This window comes from Copadichromis virginalis, linkage group LG2 (assembly GCF_057382275.1).
Source record: "Copadichromis virginalis isolate Kocher_CV1m ecotype Utaka linkage group LG2, C_Virginalis_male_GT1.1, whole genome shotgun sequence".
Classification (NCBI taxonomy): Eukaryota; Metazoa; Chordata; class Actinopteri; order Cichliformes; family Cichlidae; genus Copadichromis; species Copadichromis virginalis.
The window spans coordinates 32,259,442-32,277,604 of record NC_140619.1 but is presented as its reverse complement, the minus strand read 5'-3'; the positions used below and the strand labels follow the sequence as shown (position 1 = coordinate 32,277,604).

General features: G+C 40.5%; 1 protein-coding gene across 2 annotated transcripts; it reads right to left on the bottom strand.

The window, feature by feature from the left end:
• Positions 1-828: 828 nt before the first annotated feature.
• On the bottom strand, positions 829-16,668 carry ssrp1a (structure specific recognition protein 1a). Of its 2 annotated transcripts, none has more exons than XM_085430416.1 (18): positions 16,472-16,665; positions 15,589-15,668; positions 13,741-13,926; positions 9,930-10,035; positions 9,564-9,757; positions 9,360-9,460; positions 8,683-8,812; positions 8,474-8,577; positions 8,152-8,280; positions 7,819-8,040; positions 5,711-5,783; positions 3,197-3,329; positions 3,051-3,096; positions 2,830-2,962; positions 2,566-2,733; positions 2,326-2,420; positions 2,042-2,213; positions 829-1,306 (listed from the first exon to the last, which is right to left on the bottom strand). In XM_085430416.1, exons 2-18 carry the CDS (start codon positions 15,640-15,642, stop codon positions 1,238-1,240), a joined length of 2,115 nt encoding a protein of 704 aa, XP_085286542.1. In that variant the 5' UTR covers positions 15,643-15,668; positions 16,472-16,665; the 3' UTR covers positions 829-1,237. The 2 variants fall into 2 exon arrangements, with proteins under 2 accessions (XP_085286542.1, XP_085286549.1); XM_085430423.1 differs by lacking the exon at positions 829-1,306 and adding an exon at positions 1,766-1,944 and having other exon boundaries at positions 16,472-16,668.
• Between the last annotated feature and the right edge of the window lie 1,495 nt (positions 16,669-18,163).

Below are 18,163 nucleotides of genomic sequence, written 5' to 3'. Positions count from 1 at the left end.
ATCAACCGATCCTATCTTAATGAACTTATAGTACCGCATCACCCCATTAAAGCACTTTGCTCTCAGACTGATGGTTTACTTGTGGCTCCTACAGTATCTAAAAGCAGAACACCCCTCGTCTGTCAAACCAGCTTCCAGAGACAGACACTCTCTCTACTTTTAAGATTAGACTTATAACTTTAGCATATAGTTAGGGCTCCTCTCAGTTACACTGCAGTAGGTCTAGGCTGCTGGGGGATCCCCATGATGCATTGAGTTTTACGTCTTCAGTTACCCTTCTCACTCACATTTTTGGTTTGTTAACATGTGTTAACCTCTCTGCCTTTAATCATTAGTTAATGTTAATTTCTGTCCCCCTTTCCAGAGCATGTCTTTGTCCTGTGTTCCTCCCCTCACCCCCAACTGGTGGTAGCAGATGGGCGCTCCTCCCTCAGCCTGGTTCTGCTGGAGGTTTCTTCCTGTTAAAAGGGAGTTTTTCCTTCCCGCTATCGCCAAAGCACTTGCTCATAGGAGGTTATAATATTGTTGGGGGTTTTCTCTGTATTATTGTAGGGTCTTTACCTTAAAATATAAAGCGCTTTGAGGAAACTGCTGTTGTGATTTAGCGCTAAATAAACAAAACTGAATTTAACTGAATGGCTGAAACGGTGTATGTAAAGAAACTTTTAAACATTCTAAACAATGAATGAATGTTTACATGTTGTAAATAACACTAAATGGACGACATTCATTAAATGTGCTTTACAAGCTACTTTACACGCAAACGGCAGCAAGCAATCTCTCAAGGTGACCGTTTGACCATCAGTTCAGAATCTTTTTCCATGAGGATCAAAGCACCACCAACTGAGTTTTTATTGAAAATGATTCATTTATTTATTTTGGCCTGAAAACATGACACTGGAAAAGTCAAAGAAATTCCCGTACATAAATTTTGCATCTGCTAACTAACAACCCCTGCAATCATCGTGCTATGTAACTAAAACATATATGCCCACTGGTTTGATGGAAAACCCTTCAGTATTTCCAAAAGGTATGCCAGCTCATCATCAAACTACTCAAATATCATTACATGGTTGAAGAGTCAGTCACAAAAATGTGTTTGTACTCATAAAACGAACCACGAAGAAGCAAATACAACTCAAGTCTGTTAATTTGTCCGTCAGTGTGGTATCAGCAGAGAGAGTATAAACGCTTGGTCCTTGGTGTGTGTGTGTATACGAGGTGGAAAAGTGTGTCTTCAATCAGACTCTTCCTCGGAGCTTGCAGGTGTTGACACCGCCTCTTCTTCTTCCTCATCGTCTGATTCCTGTTTAGAAAAAAGAAAGAAGAACTCAGTGTTTACAATCATGTCAGAACATGAAGGAGTGCTTTAGTCTAAATGAAGCAGTTTCACTATGTTTACATCAACAATTTCCATTGATTTAATGCGCAACGCTCAAGTTCTCTGATTGCTCTCTGCATCTGTGTTATCGAGAAGCGAATAAAGCACATTTCTTTACAGTTAACTCAAACTGCAGGCAAAATCTCAACTAAACAGGAAAAAGCAAGTCATCAAACACTGCCTCGTAGCTCTATCGCAAATATATTCTAACAGAAACTGCAAATATACACAGACATGTTCAAGAAAATTCTTAGTCTCCTCATTACTGTTTTCTTTGCATTTGGTTAAAAATGCAATATAGTGATACACAAGATAACAGGAGCTTTCATTCTCACACTCATTAGCTCTCTATTGCCTTCCCTCTCTCCTACCTGCCATCTTTTTAGTAAGCGGGGTGCTTCAGTTCCAGGTTTTCCCTGATACACTTCGTCCCGCAGCTGTCCCTCAATCAGCTAACGGGATTTAAAGGTTTCTCCTCCTGAAGAAAATGTCTACTTCTCACTGAGCAGCCATCAGTGTTTTGACTTTTAGCTAGATCAAACATTTCCATCGCATTGTGGTTTCTGATTAGGTAAAAGAAACTAAAAGTCATCCTACATCATTCAATAAGAGTCTGAGTCTGTTCTGTCTGATGACGGCATTTACAGTCACTGGATTTACCTTCTTCCTCTTGGACTTGCTCTTGTGGTCAGAGTCTGATGAACTCTCCTCGCTGGTCTCGATGAACTCTCGGCTCTTAAAGCTGTCGTTTCCTCCCCGCTCCTTGTCCTTGTCTGCTCCGGCAGACTTCCTTTTCTTATCGTCCTTTTTGCCTCCAGACTTTTTACTCTCCCTAATGGGTGAAAAGTGGAAGAAAATATAACAAATTTAGCCATTTTTCTGCATCAAGACTTCAAAAAAAAAAACAAAACCAAAGAGTTGACTTATTTTGTTGTAGGCCTTACTTCCTGGGGCTGGAAGTTGCTCCTCCGCTCTCTTTGTATTCTTTCTTTGCTTTATCGTACTGTTTTTTCGCCTCGCCTGCCTTTGCTTCCCACTCCTACAGAAAACATTCTTTAGAGGTTTCTCTACACATTTATTCTGGTTAATTAACATACTTAAGTGGACAATAGATGCATTTTATTCGTGTGTATTTTTTTTTAAGTTAAAAAACCAAAACTAAAGCAATTTCTCTTAACCCTCACCTGCTTCTCATCTTTGCTCAGCTGTCTCCACATCTCTCCCGCTTTCTTAGAGATCTCTGTGATGGAGATGCCGGGGTTGTCCGACTTGATTCGCTCACGGCTGGAGTTGAGCCAAAGCATATACGCACTCATTGGTCTCTTGGGTCCGCCAGCATCCTTCTGCTTCTTCTGCTCACATTGAAGATAAAAAGGAATTGAGTAAAGAAATGATTGAAACTGCACACCTTTATGTACAGTGGTGGCTTATTTTAGCCCTTCTCTCGCCTCTTTTCGTGGCTTTCTCTCTTTTTTCTCCTTCACCACTTTGGCTTTTTTGGCTTTTTTCTTCTTTGCACTCTCATCTTCGCTCTCCTCTCCTCCTTCACTGCTCTCGCTTGCTGAGGCATTGCTGTCATACCTGATTGAAGACAAGGAGACGCCAGTAGTGTTAATAAGTGTTAATAAGCTATCATATCATCCAACTACGTTTTAGGAGAGTCACGTACTCTTCTGCAATCTCTTCATCTTCCTCTCCAGGGTTGAAAGACTCATCTGAAGAGAAACAAGAAAGAAAGAAAAAAATATCACTATCCAACGTTCCCCATCTTCTGAGTATGCTCGCTATCCTGTCATATAGGCAGTCATTACTCACCACTTTCACCGTCTGATTCGTCGCTGTCGTTGCCCTCCTCCCTGATCTTGCCCTCAGCCTTCATCCTTTCCAAGTAAGCATCGTGTTGGTCATCATCTGAGTCGCTGTATTCATCAATCTTGCCCTTCATGCCCTGGAAATACACTACAGGGTCAAAAAACAAAACAAACAGACAAAAAACAAAAAACACAGTACCCACGAGCCTCTATCTACTCTGAGATAAAGTTAGCCACCTTTTCCTTATTGCTTAGTTCATTAGCAAAAAACAGAAAAGAAAGAAACATCCCACTAGGCATTACAGATATTGCAACTGCTGTTTTTTTCCAGCATGTTTAAAACCGCCAAATATTTAATGTACAGTGCTATTAAATCAGCCCGACACATGACTGCAACTTAACACATCACTTCGGCCCTTTTTGCTAAATAAATAACTTAATTATCAGAAGTAATTTCAGCTGATCGCATTTCTGTCACAAAGAGAATATAATGCAGGTTTAAAGGTTTAATCTGAGGGGGCAGCTAGCTTATTAAGAACAGGAAATGGGAAGAAAAACATTTTTCCTACGGAAAATTTTTAGCTTTTATGCCAACTTTTTTTCATTTCCTCTCTAGTTCTGCTGTTTTTACTGTTGTTATTGCACATTTCATGGTTTAAAACATGAATGTAGATTTTGGTTTGGAAAAATGAAGCCGCTGCAGAAGTGCCTAGAAACCTGCATTATTTGTGATGGCCACCAGAGGGCAATAGCTGTGGGGGGGAAGCGCACACATACAATAAAGATTTGAGATCCTATAGCAGCCTATGCGAAAACAGCTTTTTGACTCAACCTTTGAACACATTTTGCGAAATCTTCTTCACACCGTAGAAAATTGTGTTTAAAAATACCCTTAAATAGAAAAAAAAAGCAGTGTGTTTTTGAAGGTGTGGCTACCTTGTGACTAGCAGGTCTCTGCTGTACAAGAGTCAAATGCCTCTTTTCCACTAGTACCTACTCGGCTGGCTTTTAGAGTTTCCATCAGGTGGTGCACTTGGTACCAGGTACGAAAATGTGACGTCAAAAGACTGCAAGCCCCGATTGGCCAGTCAATGATGGCATTACTTGATGAGTCATGAAAGTGACTCTTTCAGGAAAGGGAAGAAAGAAAAAAAAAAAAGAAAAAAAAAGAAGAACTTCCATTTCTGAAACTCTGCAACGAGGTAAATGGCTGCACAAAAATAAACACCGTGGTCCTCGAGTCTGAAACCCCCACCACAATGGAGCAAAAGGTATACTATCACCCCTAAGTCCTCCATTATTGTGTCGTGTTTGTGTCATATATAAATAGTGTTGCAGAGTTTCGGACGCGTTGCTATAATGACCATCATACTGCGATGGCACTCAACTGTAATGGGAAAAAACCCCACCAAAACAGAGTAGAGTGGAGTCAAGTCGGTACTTGTGGAAAAAAGGCACACAGTGTCACAAAGATCCACCACAAAATGCCCAGCTTTAAGATGTGACTTCAGAAAATAATGGGTGATGTCATGGTGGCCATGCTCATCTTATCTAGAATTTTAGGTGGTTCAGGGCTTTTTTGGTCCATTTCTGAGGTCTTCAAACTTCTGGATGGACAAAAATTTAGTTTGCCAGGACATGGAAAGGGTTAACATGAGCCAAAACCATTGGACACTGTGATTCTAATCAATTAAATGACTCATGTTTGCATATAAAGTGAAGTATAAGACCACACAAAATCTTAGCTTAGCATCTTCTTCTTTAGCTTGAGGCTCGCTATGCTGTAATGCCATCCTGGAAATAAAATTCAAACTATTTTCTTCTTCTCCATCTGCACGCATCCAAGTCCACCAATCGACAGACAAACAGGGAGGCTGCTACTTGAACACCAACAGGAATTAGAGAGGAGCTCCATTAATTTTCATTGACCTCTGCTGACCCCATCACCACAGAAACAGATGGGATGGCCTCGTTGAAAGAAGCTCATATATGTCAAAGACCATTGTAGGTAATGCAATCAGCGTCGCCTTTGTAAGGCAGCAGTCTTGATGACAACTGTACTCAGTGTTAAAGCACACCAAAAGCCCCCAGGCCACACATTAGTCAGCACAATGCAAACACACACACACAGAACGCGCGCACACACACACCAACCCAAAGAGGTATTGGTCAGCGCTCCCTCACCTCCATGTCCCATGATTAGTCATAAATCACTCAAAATATCTCAGGTTCAACAGCAATCATATTGGTAATGTCAAACCAAATCAAGATCATTGGACGCCATCCTCAGAACACGCACACACATACCAGCAGCACGCCATGCAAGCAGGAAATCACTCCAGACCAATAAAATCAAGTGCCTAATCCACACGTGACGCCCATGACCATACCCACCTTCTTCTACAGGTGTACAAGGACAAACACAAAGGAGAAGGGCAACAAGCATCAATATCGGGGATAGAAATATGATCAAACTTAATGTACAAACTGAGAGGTGTTTCAGTGACTTGTGCATTACCTCTTTGAAACCTCTGTTCTTGATGTTGAGCTTCTTAGCATTAACAAAGTCAAAAAGTTTGCCGTACTCCTCTCTAGAAGGGAAAGAGACAAAGTAGGAGTTATTTATTTTAAATTAATCAGAATGGCTTAACAATATGATCAAAAACCAAATGTCTCACAAGCCTCAATTCAGCATCTAAAACTGCAGAGCTTCCCCTGCCCTGCAATGGGATGGCTCTGAAGCTGAACGTCCTTAAAATAAAAGAACTCATAATGGACTTCAGGAGGCACAGACAGGTCCACTCCCCTCTGATTATAAATGGAGAACGGGTGGAATTTGTCTCCACCTTCACGCCGATCTTATCTGGACCCACAACACAAACGCGGTGGTAAAGAAGGCCCAACAGCGGTCCTGAGGAAGAATAACCTGGACCAGAAGCTGCTGCAAATTTTCTGAATTTCATAAGTCATGTTGTTTAGACCCTGTGGCAAAAGCAGCACCCACTGTGTTAACCTTTCCAATCTGCTCCCATATGAGAAATGCATTATCACCAATTTAAATGTGAAAACGGTTCCTTCTCTGAAGTTCGATTCTCATTTGAATATACTACTGTCAAAATCAAGCCTCAGCTGTCCACATGCAATCTTGAAACATTAACATGCTTTTACAACATATTGTCTCGTTTTGATTACGGCAATGCAATGCACATGTCTCCATTTCTCGACTACAGCTGGAGTAAAATGCTCTCGCTTGATTTTTTAAATCAGGTTAAAGCAAGTAAGAGCACATAAGCCCAATTTCAGCTTCCCTTCACTGGCTTCCAGGTCATTTACAAATCGATTTCAAAACCCTTTCATTTGTTTTTAAGTCTCTTAATGGTGGTGCCCCATCGTTTCTTTTTCTGATCCAGCCAAATGTCACACTGGTTCTCTCAGGTCAGTAGACCAGCAAACCTGTGGTTTGCCATTGCACATCAAGCAGGCTCCTTTTCTTGTTGTTTTTAAATCCCTTAAAAGCACACTTTTACTCCCTGGCTTTGAACCCAGTGTGAGATGTTGACTGTGATTTTAAGTTATATTTTATGTACTCCTTTATTGTTTCACTTCTACAGCTCTTTTGTGTTTGGTGTCTGTTACCTTTTGGCCTGTGCTTTATTTCCTTTATTTATGGTTTTATTTTTCAGCACAATGGTAACCTCTGTTGTTGTTTATAAAAGTGACATTATAAATATGTAGTATGGCAAGTTGTGCTGATGGACAACGATGTCGATGATGGCTCAGCTGTCTCCATTGGTCAATTATGATATAGGTTCAGATGCCAAAATATGGAGACCCTTGTCCACCATTAATGCATTCAATTAAGATATTTCTTACTATGATATTCATAATAACATGAATCTGTCTCAATCCATCTCAATATTGCTTCATATTTCATCTCCACATATACTCATTTGTAAGACATTTCACTGGCGATCCCACATGGGGACAATCAGACCATGGCAATCACCCAACCCTAGAGTCATCCATAGGAAATGCTCATCCTCCTCCATATTTTGGCACATGAACCTATATCATAACTGAGCTCCTGTCTGAGCAGTACAGTGCTGGCAAAAGCTATAAACAAAATAAAAACATGGTATTAGCAAGATCTAAATTTATGAACAACATCCTTGCTTCAGAATCTGAAATTACCTACTGTCCTTCTTTTGATGGGAATATAACCCTCCGTGTAGGCACTTAACTTAGGTTCCAGCAGCTTCATGTTAAGCTTGAGTTTTGTAGTATATGGCACAAAATGAAATGAAAGTCTGACAACTCTAATGCAGATGATGACTTTTAGTGCTTGGAAGGATCATGTTACATTAGTGGCGATAAGATGGAGATGCTGAATCAGCAGAGTGGTCAATGCAAACAGCCAGAAACCAAAATGGATTTACTCTCATCCTCTAAAGTGAGTTATTAGAAGAAGAAAAAAAACCCACACAATGTGAACGAGTGTGCCAGAGTGAAAATCATGCCCAGACTTGTATATGAATGAATATTCCCCCAGCATGAAACACATATCCAGGATACCTTTGTGTTTTTATGATAGGTCTGCTCCTGTTAACAAAACCTCTCAATGCTCACCTCTCAATGCTGCTAAAAGTGTACTGGTTCCCTTGCTTGGTCTCAATCTCAAAGTCAAAAGAACGTGTTGTGGTGGTGCCTCTGGCAAAGTTGACACAAGAGATCTCTTCAAAGCGCAAGTGAACAGGGGGCTTGTGGACGTAGATGAAACCCCTTTCCAAAGGATAGAGGAGGCCTGAGGATGCCTTGTAGGAGCAGGTGATGCACTGGGCTCCTGAGTGTCTGAGGAGGAAGAGATCAACGCCCAAAGAGTGACACAGTTATACTTAATTTTGCAAAAGAAAAAAAAAAAAAACAGTGTTTTTGAAAAACAGAAGTATATGAGATGCCTACCCTTGGAAGTTTCCAGGTACTGTGATTTTACGGTTGACCAAGGCCTTCATCACCCTGCTCACCATCTCATAAAGAGATCCTGACATGAACTTACTGAGTTTACCCTCAAAACGACGCTCCACATCTTCTCTGTGACACACATGGGAAAGAACAAAGTTTAAAACCTTAAAATTAAGTTTTGAGAGTTTCTAAATGATGCAAAGAACTGTTTCTACTGACACTACTGACTCAGACCCTTGGTTCCCCCTAGTGGACACACGCTTTACAACATTATTCTTCAGTCAAAATTAGCTGAAGCCAATCTAGGTCTAGATGCACTCACTCGCTCATGTTGAGGGTTAGGCTAATATCTTCTTCCTTGGAGAAGAGCAGAATGAGAAAGTGATAACGTGTCTGCCCCTGCTTGATAGGAGGATCCAGACTGATCTATAAAGAAAACAAAAACGCCACAAAGAGAAAGCAGGTCAGAAAATGGGAGCATTAAATGCTAACACTGTCAACAATAAAAGTCACACAGAAAAGTTCACATACCACAAAGAACATCTGCCTCTGATCCTTGTGTGGCAGCAGGAAAAGACGGAGGACGGTGGTGTAGGGAATCTTGTAGTCGAACGTTTTACCGTGCAGGTGAAGAAATGTCGGGTAGATACGGATGTCATATCTGAAGAAAGGAAAGTTAACTAGTTAACTCCTAATGTGAATAACTAACTAATGTGAATCATATAGTGAGTTCATAAGTGTGACTTCATGAAAGTGCAAGGTTTATGCACGCTTTATCCAAATATACAAAGGCCATTTTATTATTAGGTATATCAGCCTAACTGCTTGTTAACTCCAATATCTGAACAGCCAATCACCTGGCAGCAACTCAATGTACTTCTGCATGTAGACAATGTCAAGATGACCTGCTGAAGGTCAAAGGTAAAAAAAACAACAACAATTCCCTGGTGTGGTTGGTCTCAATTTCTGCTGCGACATTTGGGCGGTATGGTCAAAATTTGGTGTAAACAACCTTTAAGAATGGATCCAGTCTGCCAGTTCAGGCTAGTGGTAGTGTAACAGTACGGGAATGTTTTCTTTGTACAATTTGGCTCCCTTAGTATCAAGTACGTTCAATATAGTGATAAACTGGCCAATTTTTTGGTTTAAAATCAAATCAGAAAATCGGTAGGTGACTGGATTTGGGTGCTCAAATGTCAATCTTTTACCTTCCTCTGGGTGTAAGACACTGCAGCTCTTTGAAGATACACACAGCGTCTCCTGTAGCTTGGATCACATCAGCCTTAGATAACACATTCTGGGCAAATGCCTGAATGAAAACACACAGTTTTAGAACTACTGTAAACAAAAACAAAGAAAAGCATAAAGAAACCAAACAAACAAAAAAGCAGAAGTAAAGCATCCTTTGTCACCTCCACGGGGTCTTGCCGTTCATCAGACTGACTGGGTGGGACGTAGAATCGGACCTCCATAAGGGAGACTTCTGTGTCGTCATTCTGGTGAAACTCCAGAGTGACTTCGTTCTTCCCTGTGGCACACTGGGAAACGTTGGACAGTGGGATCTCAAACGCTGTGTTGTCATTGACTTCGAAGGATAACAGTGGCCCTGTGAAAGGCAGAAACAAGACAGTTAGGAGAGAAACAACTGACCTCATCTTCAGAGCTCTCTGAGTTGATGTTAAACAGCAAACTAATCTTAAATTGACTGTTGATTTTCACCTCACTTATCATCATCAATATTTCAGACATTATTAGTGCAGTGATTCTGAAAAATTTACCTGAAAACTTGGCCGTTCCCCAGTTCCAGCCCTTCACACACATGTCCTTCTCTGTCAGCTCCACCTTGTAGTTGGCCTTGAAAAACTCTGAAATCTTCTCAAAGTCCTGGTGGGGTGAGCAGAAAGAATAACAGTGGGGAAAAAAGGTTGACAGAAGAGAAAGAGGTGAAAACAAAAGGAAGAGAAAGCCTCAAAGTTAGCAATGCCGTCAAAGCACTGGCTCCACATGGGTCAAAGCTTATAAAAACACCACCTAAGAAGAAGGAGGAATGGGATAATTAATCACAATGCAATTGTAACTATGTCCGCCGTTTGGGCCTCTTGGGAACACAGGAGATGAATGTAATCCATCCACCCTCTCTGTCTTCTTTCCCTCTACACCACCACTGACAATCAGCCTGTTTATTTATCCTGCAGGACCCCTTACAACTGGAAAGAAATCACACAGAGCGACAAACACATGGTCAATCACACACTCTCTCTCCCTCACACACTCTCACACACACACACACACACACACACACACACAGAGTCCCAGTAGTGCAAACACATGTGGAAGTGATTGTGGTGTGTGAGTGTGTGTAAGGTAGAATGAGACTCTGTGGGAAACCGAATTTACGCACCTGGATATCTGCCTGTCCATGAGGTTATTACAGCCAATTAGAGCCCAGAGATTCAGAATTGTGTGTTTGTGTGTGTGTGCGTTGAAGTTCATCAGCATGTTTGTTGACCAGCATTAAGGCATTTTTTAGATAGGAGAGCAGGCGCAAGCAGATGTGTAAATTCATAAAATCAGAGTTTGTGCAAGTTCTCATCTCCTCGATGAAGCTTTGGCAGATTTGTTACTGCCCAGCTCATGAAGTTATAATAAACACAGACCACCAAAAGACAGACACACACACACACACACACACACTCACTCAACATGACCACCCTGTCTGCCTTTTATTAGTACATTTTAAATCCCCGCTTTTCCAAAAGCCTTCATCCACTTTGTTAAAAGATTACTTTCATTATGTCAGTTGGATATTTGCTTTATACAGTTTACTAAGACTAGGCTTAAAAAATAAGTACGGGAAAAAAATTAGAGTTAACCAAAACTATTTCAAACAATGTATTACAGAACTAAGTAAAATAAAATAAAAATGTAGAGCTAAATCTCTTTAATTTGACTCCGTCATTGTGGTCAAATCTTTCATCATGGCCAGTCTGATGAGGTGGTTTGGTGGTTATGTTTATTGAGACTGGGATGTCTACATGACTGTGAGTCAAGTGTTTGTATTGCAACTCCTGTTCTCAACTTCTCCCTGGGAAAAAATGAAAAAAAAAAAAGTAAAAACATACCCATAGTAGTAATAATGATTATGATTATGATTATAATAATAATAATAATAATAATAATAATAATAAAGATATCTTTAGTGTAAAATCTAAACAAGCAAACTCTGGAAACAAAGACTAAACTGAGTAAAAAGTGAAAATTACAACTATTATATAAGAATCCCCCCCCTTGCCATTTTCTTCATTTAAAATCTTTTCATAAGGAGCTCTTGTACAGCTGTCAAGCAGCTGTATAAAGTACTGTCAACATCTGGACTGAAACCTCAAATACTTGAAACAACCACTCAAACAAGATTATTTTAAACGGAAAAGAAAAAGTGAGCTTTCAATTAGGACCGAACCTAACAATTATTTTATCATTGATTCCTGGAACAATAAGGATTAGGGCCGCCCTCCAAAAACATTGTACCAACTAATCAGTTGATGACAAGAGTCTTGTTTTTGTTCGGTTGTGCACAGTCAAGTCCACCACAGGAAGTGGCTACAGAAAGACATCGACCGTTCATCGATGCAGTTACAGGCGGGATGTCGAGGCTTCTTTTGAGGAGGTAAAAGACACTCAAGAATGTCCAAACTCTGCAGGCATCATTTGTCAACATTAAACACGGTTTATCTAACATTAGACAGTCAGCATCTTGCTTCTCTAACATCAGACACAAAGTTTCCTCATGAAGCACAGAGCGAGCGCTCTGTTTTTTTAAAGGCTTGCTACTATCTTACTTTTATGTGCTATGCAATGTTGCCCTGCATTAACAACGTTACTTAAAAGATTTTCAGCCCTGAAACGATTTTGACATAATCAAAAACAACATAGATTGAAACGAATAAATTAATGTCAAACTGCAAGACCTTTACTATTATAGTCTGTTTAAAAGGTTTAAACTTAAAACATTTGTATTTGATTTGGATCTTTGTGTTTGATTTGGCACAGACTTTGCCAAAATCAACTAGCCTTGCAATCCCCCTACGATTGGTTTTACATGCATTTATAAATACATGTTTTTAAGCACGTGTGGCTCAATCATGTTTATATGTAGGCACCATCAAAGGCCAATTTTAAGCCAGGAAAAATCCTGTAGGAGGTACAAAGACTAAGCAACTCATTATTTGAACTAACAGCTGGCAGAAAAACCTTTGGGGAGTGCTAGTTTACGCTATAAAATCTCAAAAAGCTGCAAAACAACAACATAAATACTGAGGTGTTGTCTTGCTCTATCCTAACACACAAACAAGCTGCGTTAAAACAATACTGAGCTGTGATTTAAACGATTAACTACCTATGAATTGTTTCTGTTACCTGTCAAACTATTTCAACTTTACATGCAGGGTGGAAGCCTTTAGTACCTGACAGTTTGACGCATGAGGCCTAAACACTTTTGAACCCCAATAGTAAAATGCATCCACAGTGGGCTGCTGCATACATTCAACACCACACTCGCAATGTCAGCAACAGCGTTATGGGCCAGCTGCACTCTAAACATGTGAGTGACATGAACATAAGTGAAATCCATGCTTTTCTACACCTTCTGCTCCTCCACATGAGTTACAGGTCAGCTATATAACAGACTATCTGGCAAAGATTCACCATCTTGCTCAAGAACGCTTCACAGGGACAAATGAATCAAAGAGTCTGCTCCGCACGCCAGCAGCTAAACCTCCAGCCAATTCTCGATTACCGACACTAACCGTGGGATAATAAACAATGACATCACGGCCTGCGCTCCAGGTTGAGAGGATCCATCTTGAAAAAAAATACGCTGATTAACCCCAGGAGACAGCCGCAGACTCCAGGTTAATACCCGCTCCTCCATCTCAGAGTTGTACTTGTGTGTTGACATTCCCCACACACTCAGAGCAGCAGGGAAAAGGCAGAGCAGGGGAAAAAAATGGAGTGATAAAAAACAAACACGACCACAATTTTTTCTTGTCTGTTTTCTGAGCCAAATTGTTTCAGTGGATTGATATAAACACTGACTCACATGAGCCGATGATTACACTGTTTATGGAACACACATGCTCGTGCTCGTTTCCCTCATTAATCCCATTAGGAGCTTCGGGGAGAAGAGCAGATTCATTCGCATACTTCTGACACACACGCACCCTCAAGTGGTGGCATTTTCGCAAGATGGTAGTGTTTTTCCTGAGGAAATGTCAGACAGGGAATGGAAGTTGTTTATCAGAGGTCCCCTTGCTTGGGTTACATCCCTGGCTATAAACACAGCGCTGAATAAACCAGCAGTGTGTGTCACTCTGAAATATTCCACTGCTGCCTTGTTCTCCTCCAAGTAAGGTAACAATTATTTCCCAGAAACGGAGAGAAAAGATTTAGATCCCAGGAAAAAAAAAAAAAAAAAAAAAAAAAGGAAGAGAGAGACAAACTTCAGAGACTGATCAGAGATATGAACCACACACACACTTACCCAAATCTACAAAACAACCTGGAGGCATGCAATGTGCATCCAGAACTCACCGTGTCCCTGAAGCCATCATATTTGTAGACGTGTCCCGTGCTGGTGCCAAGTTTGATGCCATGGCCTAAGCACACCCGCCTCCACTGGGCCAAATTGAGCTCGCTGGCAGGGATGCTATCCACCTTCCCCGTCTTGCTGCTCTTATAAACCACATTCTGCTTGCTGAAACGCAGCCGTCCGTCATTCTGCAGCGAGATATTGAAAAATGAAAAACTCAAATATTTTATACATAAACTAAAAAACACTGGTTACAGCTTTCCAAATGGGAGCTTGCTCACATCATAACATTTATTTTTTAAGTTTGATGATTAGTTTAGATTTAGATTAATTTACAAAACCAAAATCCAGATCTTCTTATTGTTTCCGTACTCGTGGGCATGGATACCCTCTTTACAATAGTGATTTTACAAGAAAAAAAAAAGAAGAGTAAATGTCTTTTCAGCAAAACAAAAATTCCACAGCTGAGCCGATGACAGTTTCATTTTTTTTCACACTCATGGCTAAGAGTCAATGCTAACAGCATTTAAAGGCATCTTATTTTTACTAGGTTGTGTAATGATACAATAATACAGTGCCATAGAAAATAATTTTCCCTGTTTCTGACTTCTTAGTATTTTGTCACATGTTTCAGATCACCAAATTGTAACATAAGATAAAAAAAAACATAACCCAAGGAAAGACAAAATGCAATTTTTAAAATGATGATTTTAATTATTAAGAAAAACAAACAAAAAACTAAAATATCCAAACATATCTGGCACATCGTAAATCATGAATTAACTGCGATTAACCACATTTTTTGGAGAGCTGAGTTCAATGCCACACCAAGGCCTGATTACTGCCAGACCTGTTTACTTAAGAAATCACTTAAATAAAACCTGTCTGACAAATCGTAGTTGCCTAAAAGATCCAAAAAGCAACACATCATGCTACAGTGAACAGATGAGAAACGAAGTAACTGACATCTATAAGTCTGAAAAGGCTTATGAAGTCATTTTAAGGCTTTGGGACTCCAGTGAATTACAGTGAGAGCCATTATCTACAAATGGAGAAAATCTGGAACAGTGTTGAACCTTCCCAGGTGTGGTTGGACTATAAAAATTACTCCAAAAGTGCATCAATGACCCATCTAGTAGGTCACAAAAGAACACCCAGAGCATCATCTAAAGAATTGCAGGCCTCACTTGGCTCAGTTAAGGTCAGAATTCATGACTGAACAATAAAAAAAGAAAAGAAAAAAAGAGACAAAAATGGCATCCTTGGGAGCGTTACAGGGTGAAAACCACTGTTGACCAAAAAGAAAACGAAGGCTCCTCTCACGTTCGCCAAAAACATCTTGATGATCCCCCAAGACTTTTAGGAAAATATTCGGTGGATTGACCACACAAAGGCTACCCTTTTTCACTTTTTACCAGAGACTCCTTAAGGAGAATGCCCATCTAAAACAGCACATTTGTGACTGAAAACCTTCCAGTGTGGCAGATAAAACAATACTGCACAATTATTGCTCCCAAGCAGGGCACAACCAGTTATTAGGTTTAGGAGGTAATTGAACCAGGGCCAGGCAGGTTTGGGTGGCTTTGTTTCCCTTAATAAATGAAATCCTCATTTTAAAAACTGCATTTTATTTTAAATTTACTCAGGTTATCTTTCTCTAATATTGACATCTGTTTGAAGATTTGAAAAATCTGAGTGACACAAATAGGCAAAAAACAAAACAAAACAAGAAATCAGAACTGCAATTAAGAGCACAGGATCTGATGTTTGTCTGCGATGCCACTTCAAAAGAGACTGTAATGAAGACCTGAAAGAATTTGAGAGCAGAGCTGCTGGGTGAAGATACTTACCCAGGAGCCTTTAACCTCCTGGTAGATCTCGTTGAACTCCAGTGTGTCTCCCATTTTGGCTACAGGCGATGACTGATGCTCTACAGACAGACAGAGACGGAAGAAACGGCACTAAATACAACCAAACATCTACAACGAGGCTTATGTCACGCCTGGCTTTAAAACCATTCCCAGATTGTGGCAAGGTGGGGTCTGCATTTTGTTGTTGCTCCTCACGGTGGGAAAGTAGTGTGGTGTTGATGAAAACATGAGCAAGCACGCAGCGACTGAGCCAAAACACCCGAGAGGCAGAAAGCAGCCATCCTGTGAGTGTGCAAACGGTAAAAGCAGCTTCGTGTTGAATTTGGGTCTTTTCGTGTTATTTAATATTTCCGTTTATTAGTGTTTAAAAAACTGAGTGAAGTTCTGAGCCAGCTAACAGCTAACTATGAACAATTAAAAGAAAGCTCTGCCCGGCGAAAGTTTACGAATATCGTTATCTTATGGCGTGAATGTGTCAGCGACAGTTGGGTCTTTGTGTTTCTCGAAGCAACCCTTAACTATCATCCATGCTGCGCCACTAACAATAGCTAGGCTAACTTCAACTGCACAGGGTACGCTTCTTTTATACAACGATGTGGGACAGTTTCCAACTGAATCCTCAAATTGAATACGGCACGCGCTAGAACGCCGCCCGCTCGGGCTGGTCCTAAGTTAAAATCCAGCGCTCCATCAGCACTAGGCCGGTAAAAAGAAATCATGTAAATATTTGGGGTTATTGTAACAAACGACGTCACTCAAAGTAATTAATTGTGCGCCACGCACTCCCTCGTTGCTTATACATATCAAAAAATTAATTTCTATAGAAGCGAGAATGCAGAGTTTAAAAAAAATCAGGTCTTACTGTGACAGTGCTCAGCAGCTTCGCCTGTTTTCCCGCGTGTAGCATCGGGAGCTAGTCACAGGAAACACTCATACGGTGGCTCGTATTTGCTTCCGGTTTTGAGACGTTACCCCCTTCTTCCTTTGAATCACTGAGGTGTTTGGTGGGTAGTAAATTACAAGGATTTGAAGTGGTTTGAAAGCTGAGGTCTGTGTGAAACTTGGACAATAAAACAAAAAAGCCCAAAAACATTTTGTTACGGAGTCTGCGCAGGACAGAATGCGTTGCAGTAACCGCTCATCACCACTGGGTGGCACAGAGCACAGGTAATGAAGCTAGTATGGCAGCCTTTACTTAGTGCCAAAAGGTTTAATAACATAGTATTAAACACAAACTATAACAATACTGATGGGTTTATTTTTTAATAAATTACAAAAAAGAGTCAAATAGGAATATTGCATCATTCTAAATAGTTATTTAGACTCTTATAATACGACATATGGACAGAGATAGGAAGGCCCCGGATCAAATAGGCTAGTACGCATGGTCCAACAAACCTTATTGAAAACCTTAAGGCAAAAGGCACAGTTTGGCCTTTATTTCGTTTTAAATCAATTTAAGAAAATGCAACATAAGGCAACCAAACAGAAATCGGCCAAATAAATGAACCCTCTTCCCCTTCAAAACAGGGCCTCGGCAGGCCTGAATTAAATCGGGGCGCATTTAAGGCCCTTATCGTTTGAGGTGAGTTTAAAAGTGCATTTTCACATTCTCACACACACACACACACTCTCTCTCTCCCTACATCAGCACACGAGGCTGAAACAAACCGCCGAAGCTTTTGGCAAAGTCCTTGAGGACCCCCTCCTCCGTCTCCTCCACCTTAATCCAGCCTTGAGGATACACTGTCAGTCCGTATAACTAGACTACTTTATTCAACCACATGAACCGGTGGGCCTGACGGATTTTGAAATATCTCAGCGATTACGAAAGAATTTTACTTGGATCCGGGACAAATAAGAGTATCAGCAGCGGTGCTTCGGGGCGCGATACGGTGCTGCATGCCACGGGCTGATGTTCTGGCTGGCACGCTGAGTGACAGCTGGAGGTGAGAGAAGAAGATCCAGAATAATCTCACTGTCAATAAAAAACTAAGAGCTGAGGAATGGAGGGAGAAGAAAAGAAGCGCGGGACAAGCAAGCAAACACTTGCCTTCATTCTCCCGCAAAGAAACAGAAAGGAAAAAAAACAAAACAGGCGTAATGTTTTTAGACGCAATTATTTCCTTTATTATTTGCGCCCCAGTTTAATTAAAATACAGCCTTGAATTTTTTTGTTATGTTATTTCACTTTATTTGAGATTTTTGTGCAATATTATTAGGCCTACTTTAAACGAATAGATTTAATGTACATTTTTAAACTAATTTGGTCTCTGCGTAAAGAGGACAAAAGAGAAAAAAAACATTTCGACTGTTTGGTAATTTATTTTTTACTCCAAGTGGAAGCGTAAATGCTTAGTTAAATGAATAATGATAATTATTATTGTAATAAAATGGAAAAAGAGAGAAAACATCTAATTCGTTCCGTATTTCCCGGACGATTTGAAGGTCACGCTGGCCTCAGCTGAACGGATCAAATCGGACTCGCACCTTGTTAAAAGGAAGCAGATTTAAGATCAAACGGCCGCGCTTACATCGGGTTCCCGAGGATGAC

Bases quoted from the DNA above. Each gene is read 5' to 3' on its own strand.
- ssrp1a (XM_085430416.1), bottom strand. From the start codon at position 15,642: ATGGGAGACACACTGGAGTTCAACGAGATCTACCAGGAGGTTAAAGGC. The intron at 8,813-9,359 runs GTAAAAGATTGA...TCCTTTCTTCAG, and splicing joins TGTCTTACACCCAGAGGAAG to ATATGACATCCGTATCTACC. The intron at 2,963-3,050 runs GTACGTGACTCT...GTCTTCAATCAG, and splicing joins GATGAAGAGATTGCAGAAGA to GTATGACAGCAATGCCTCAG.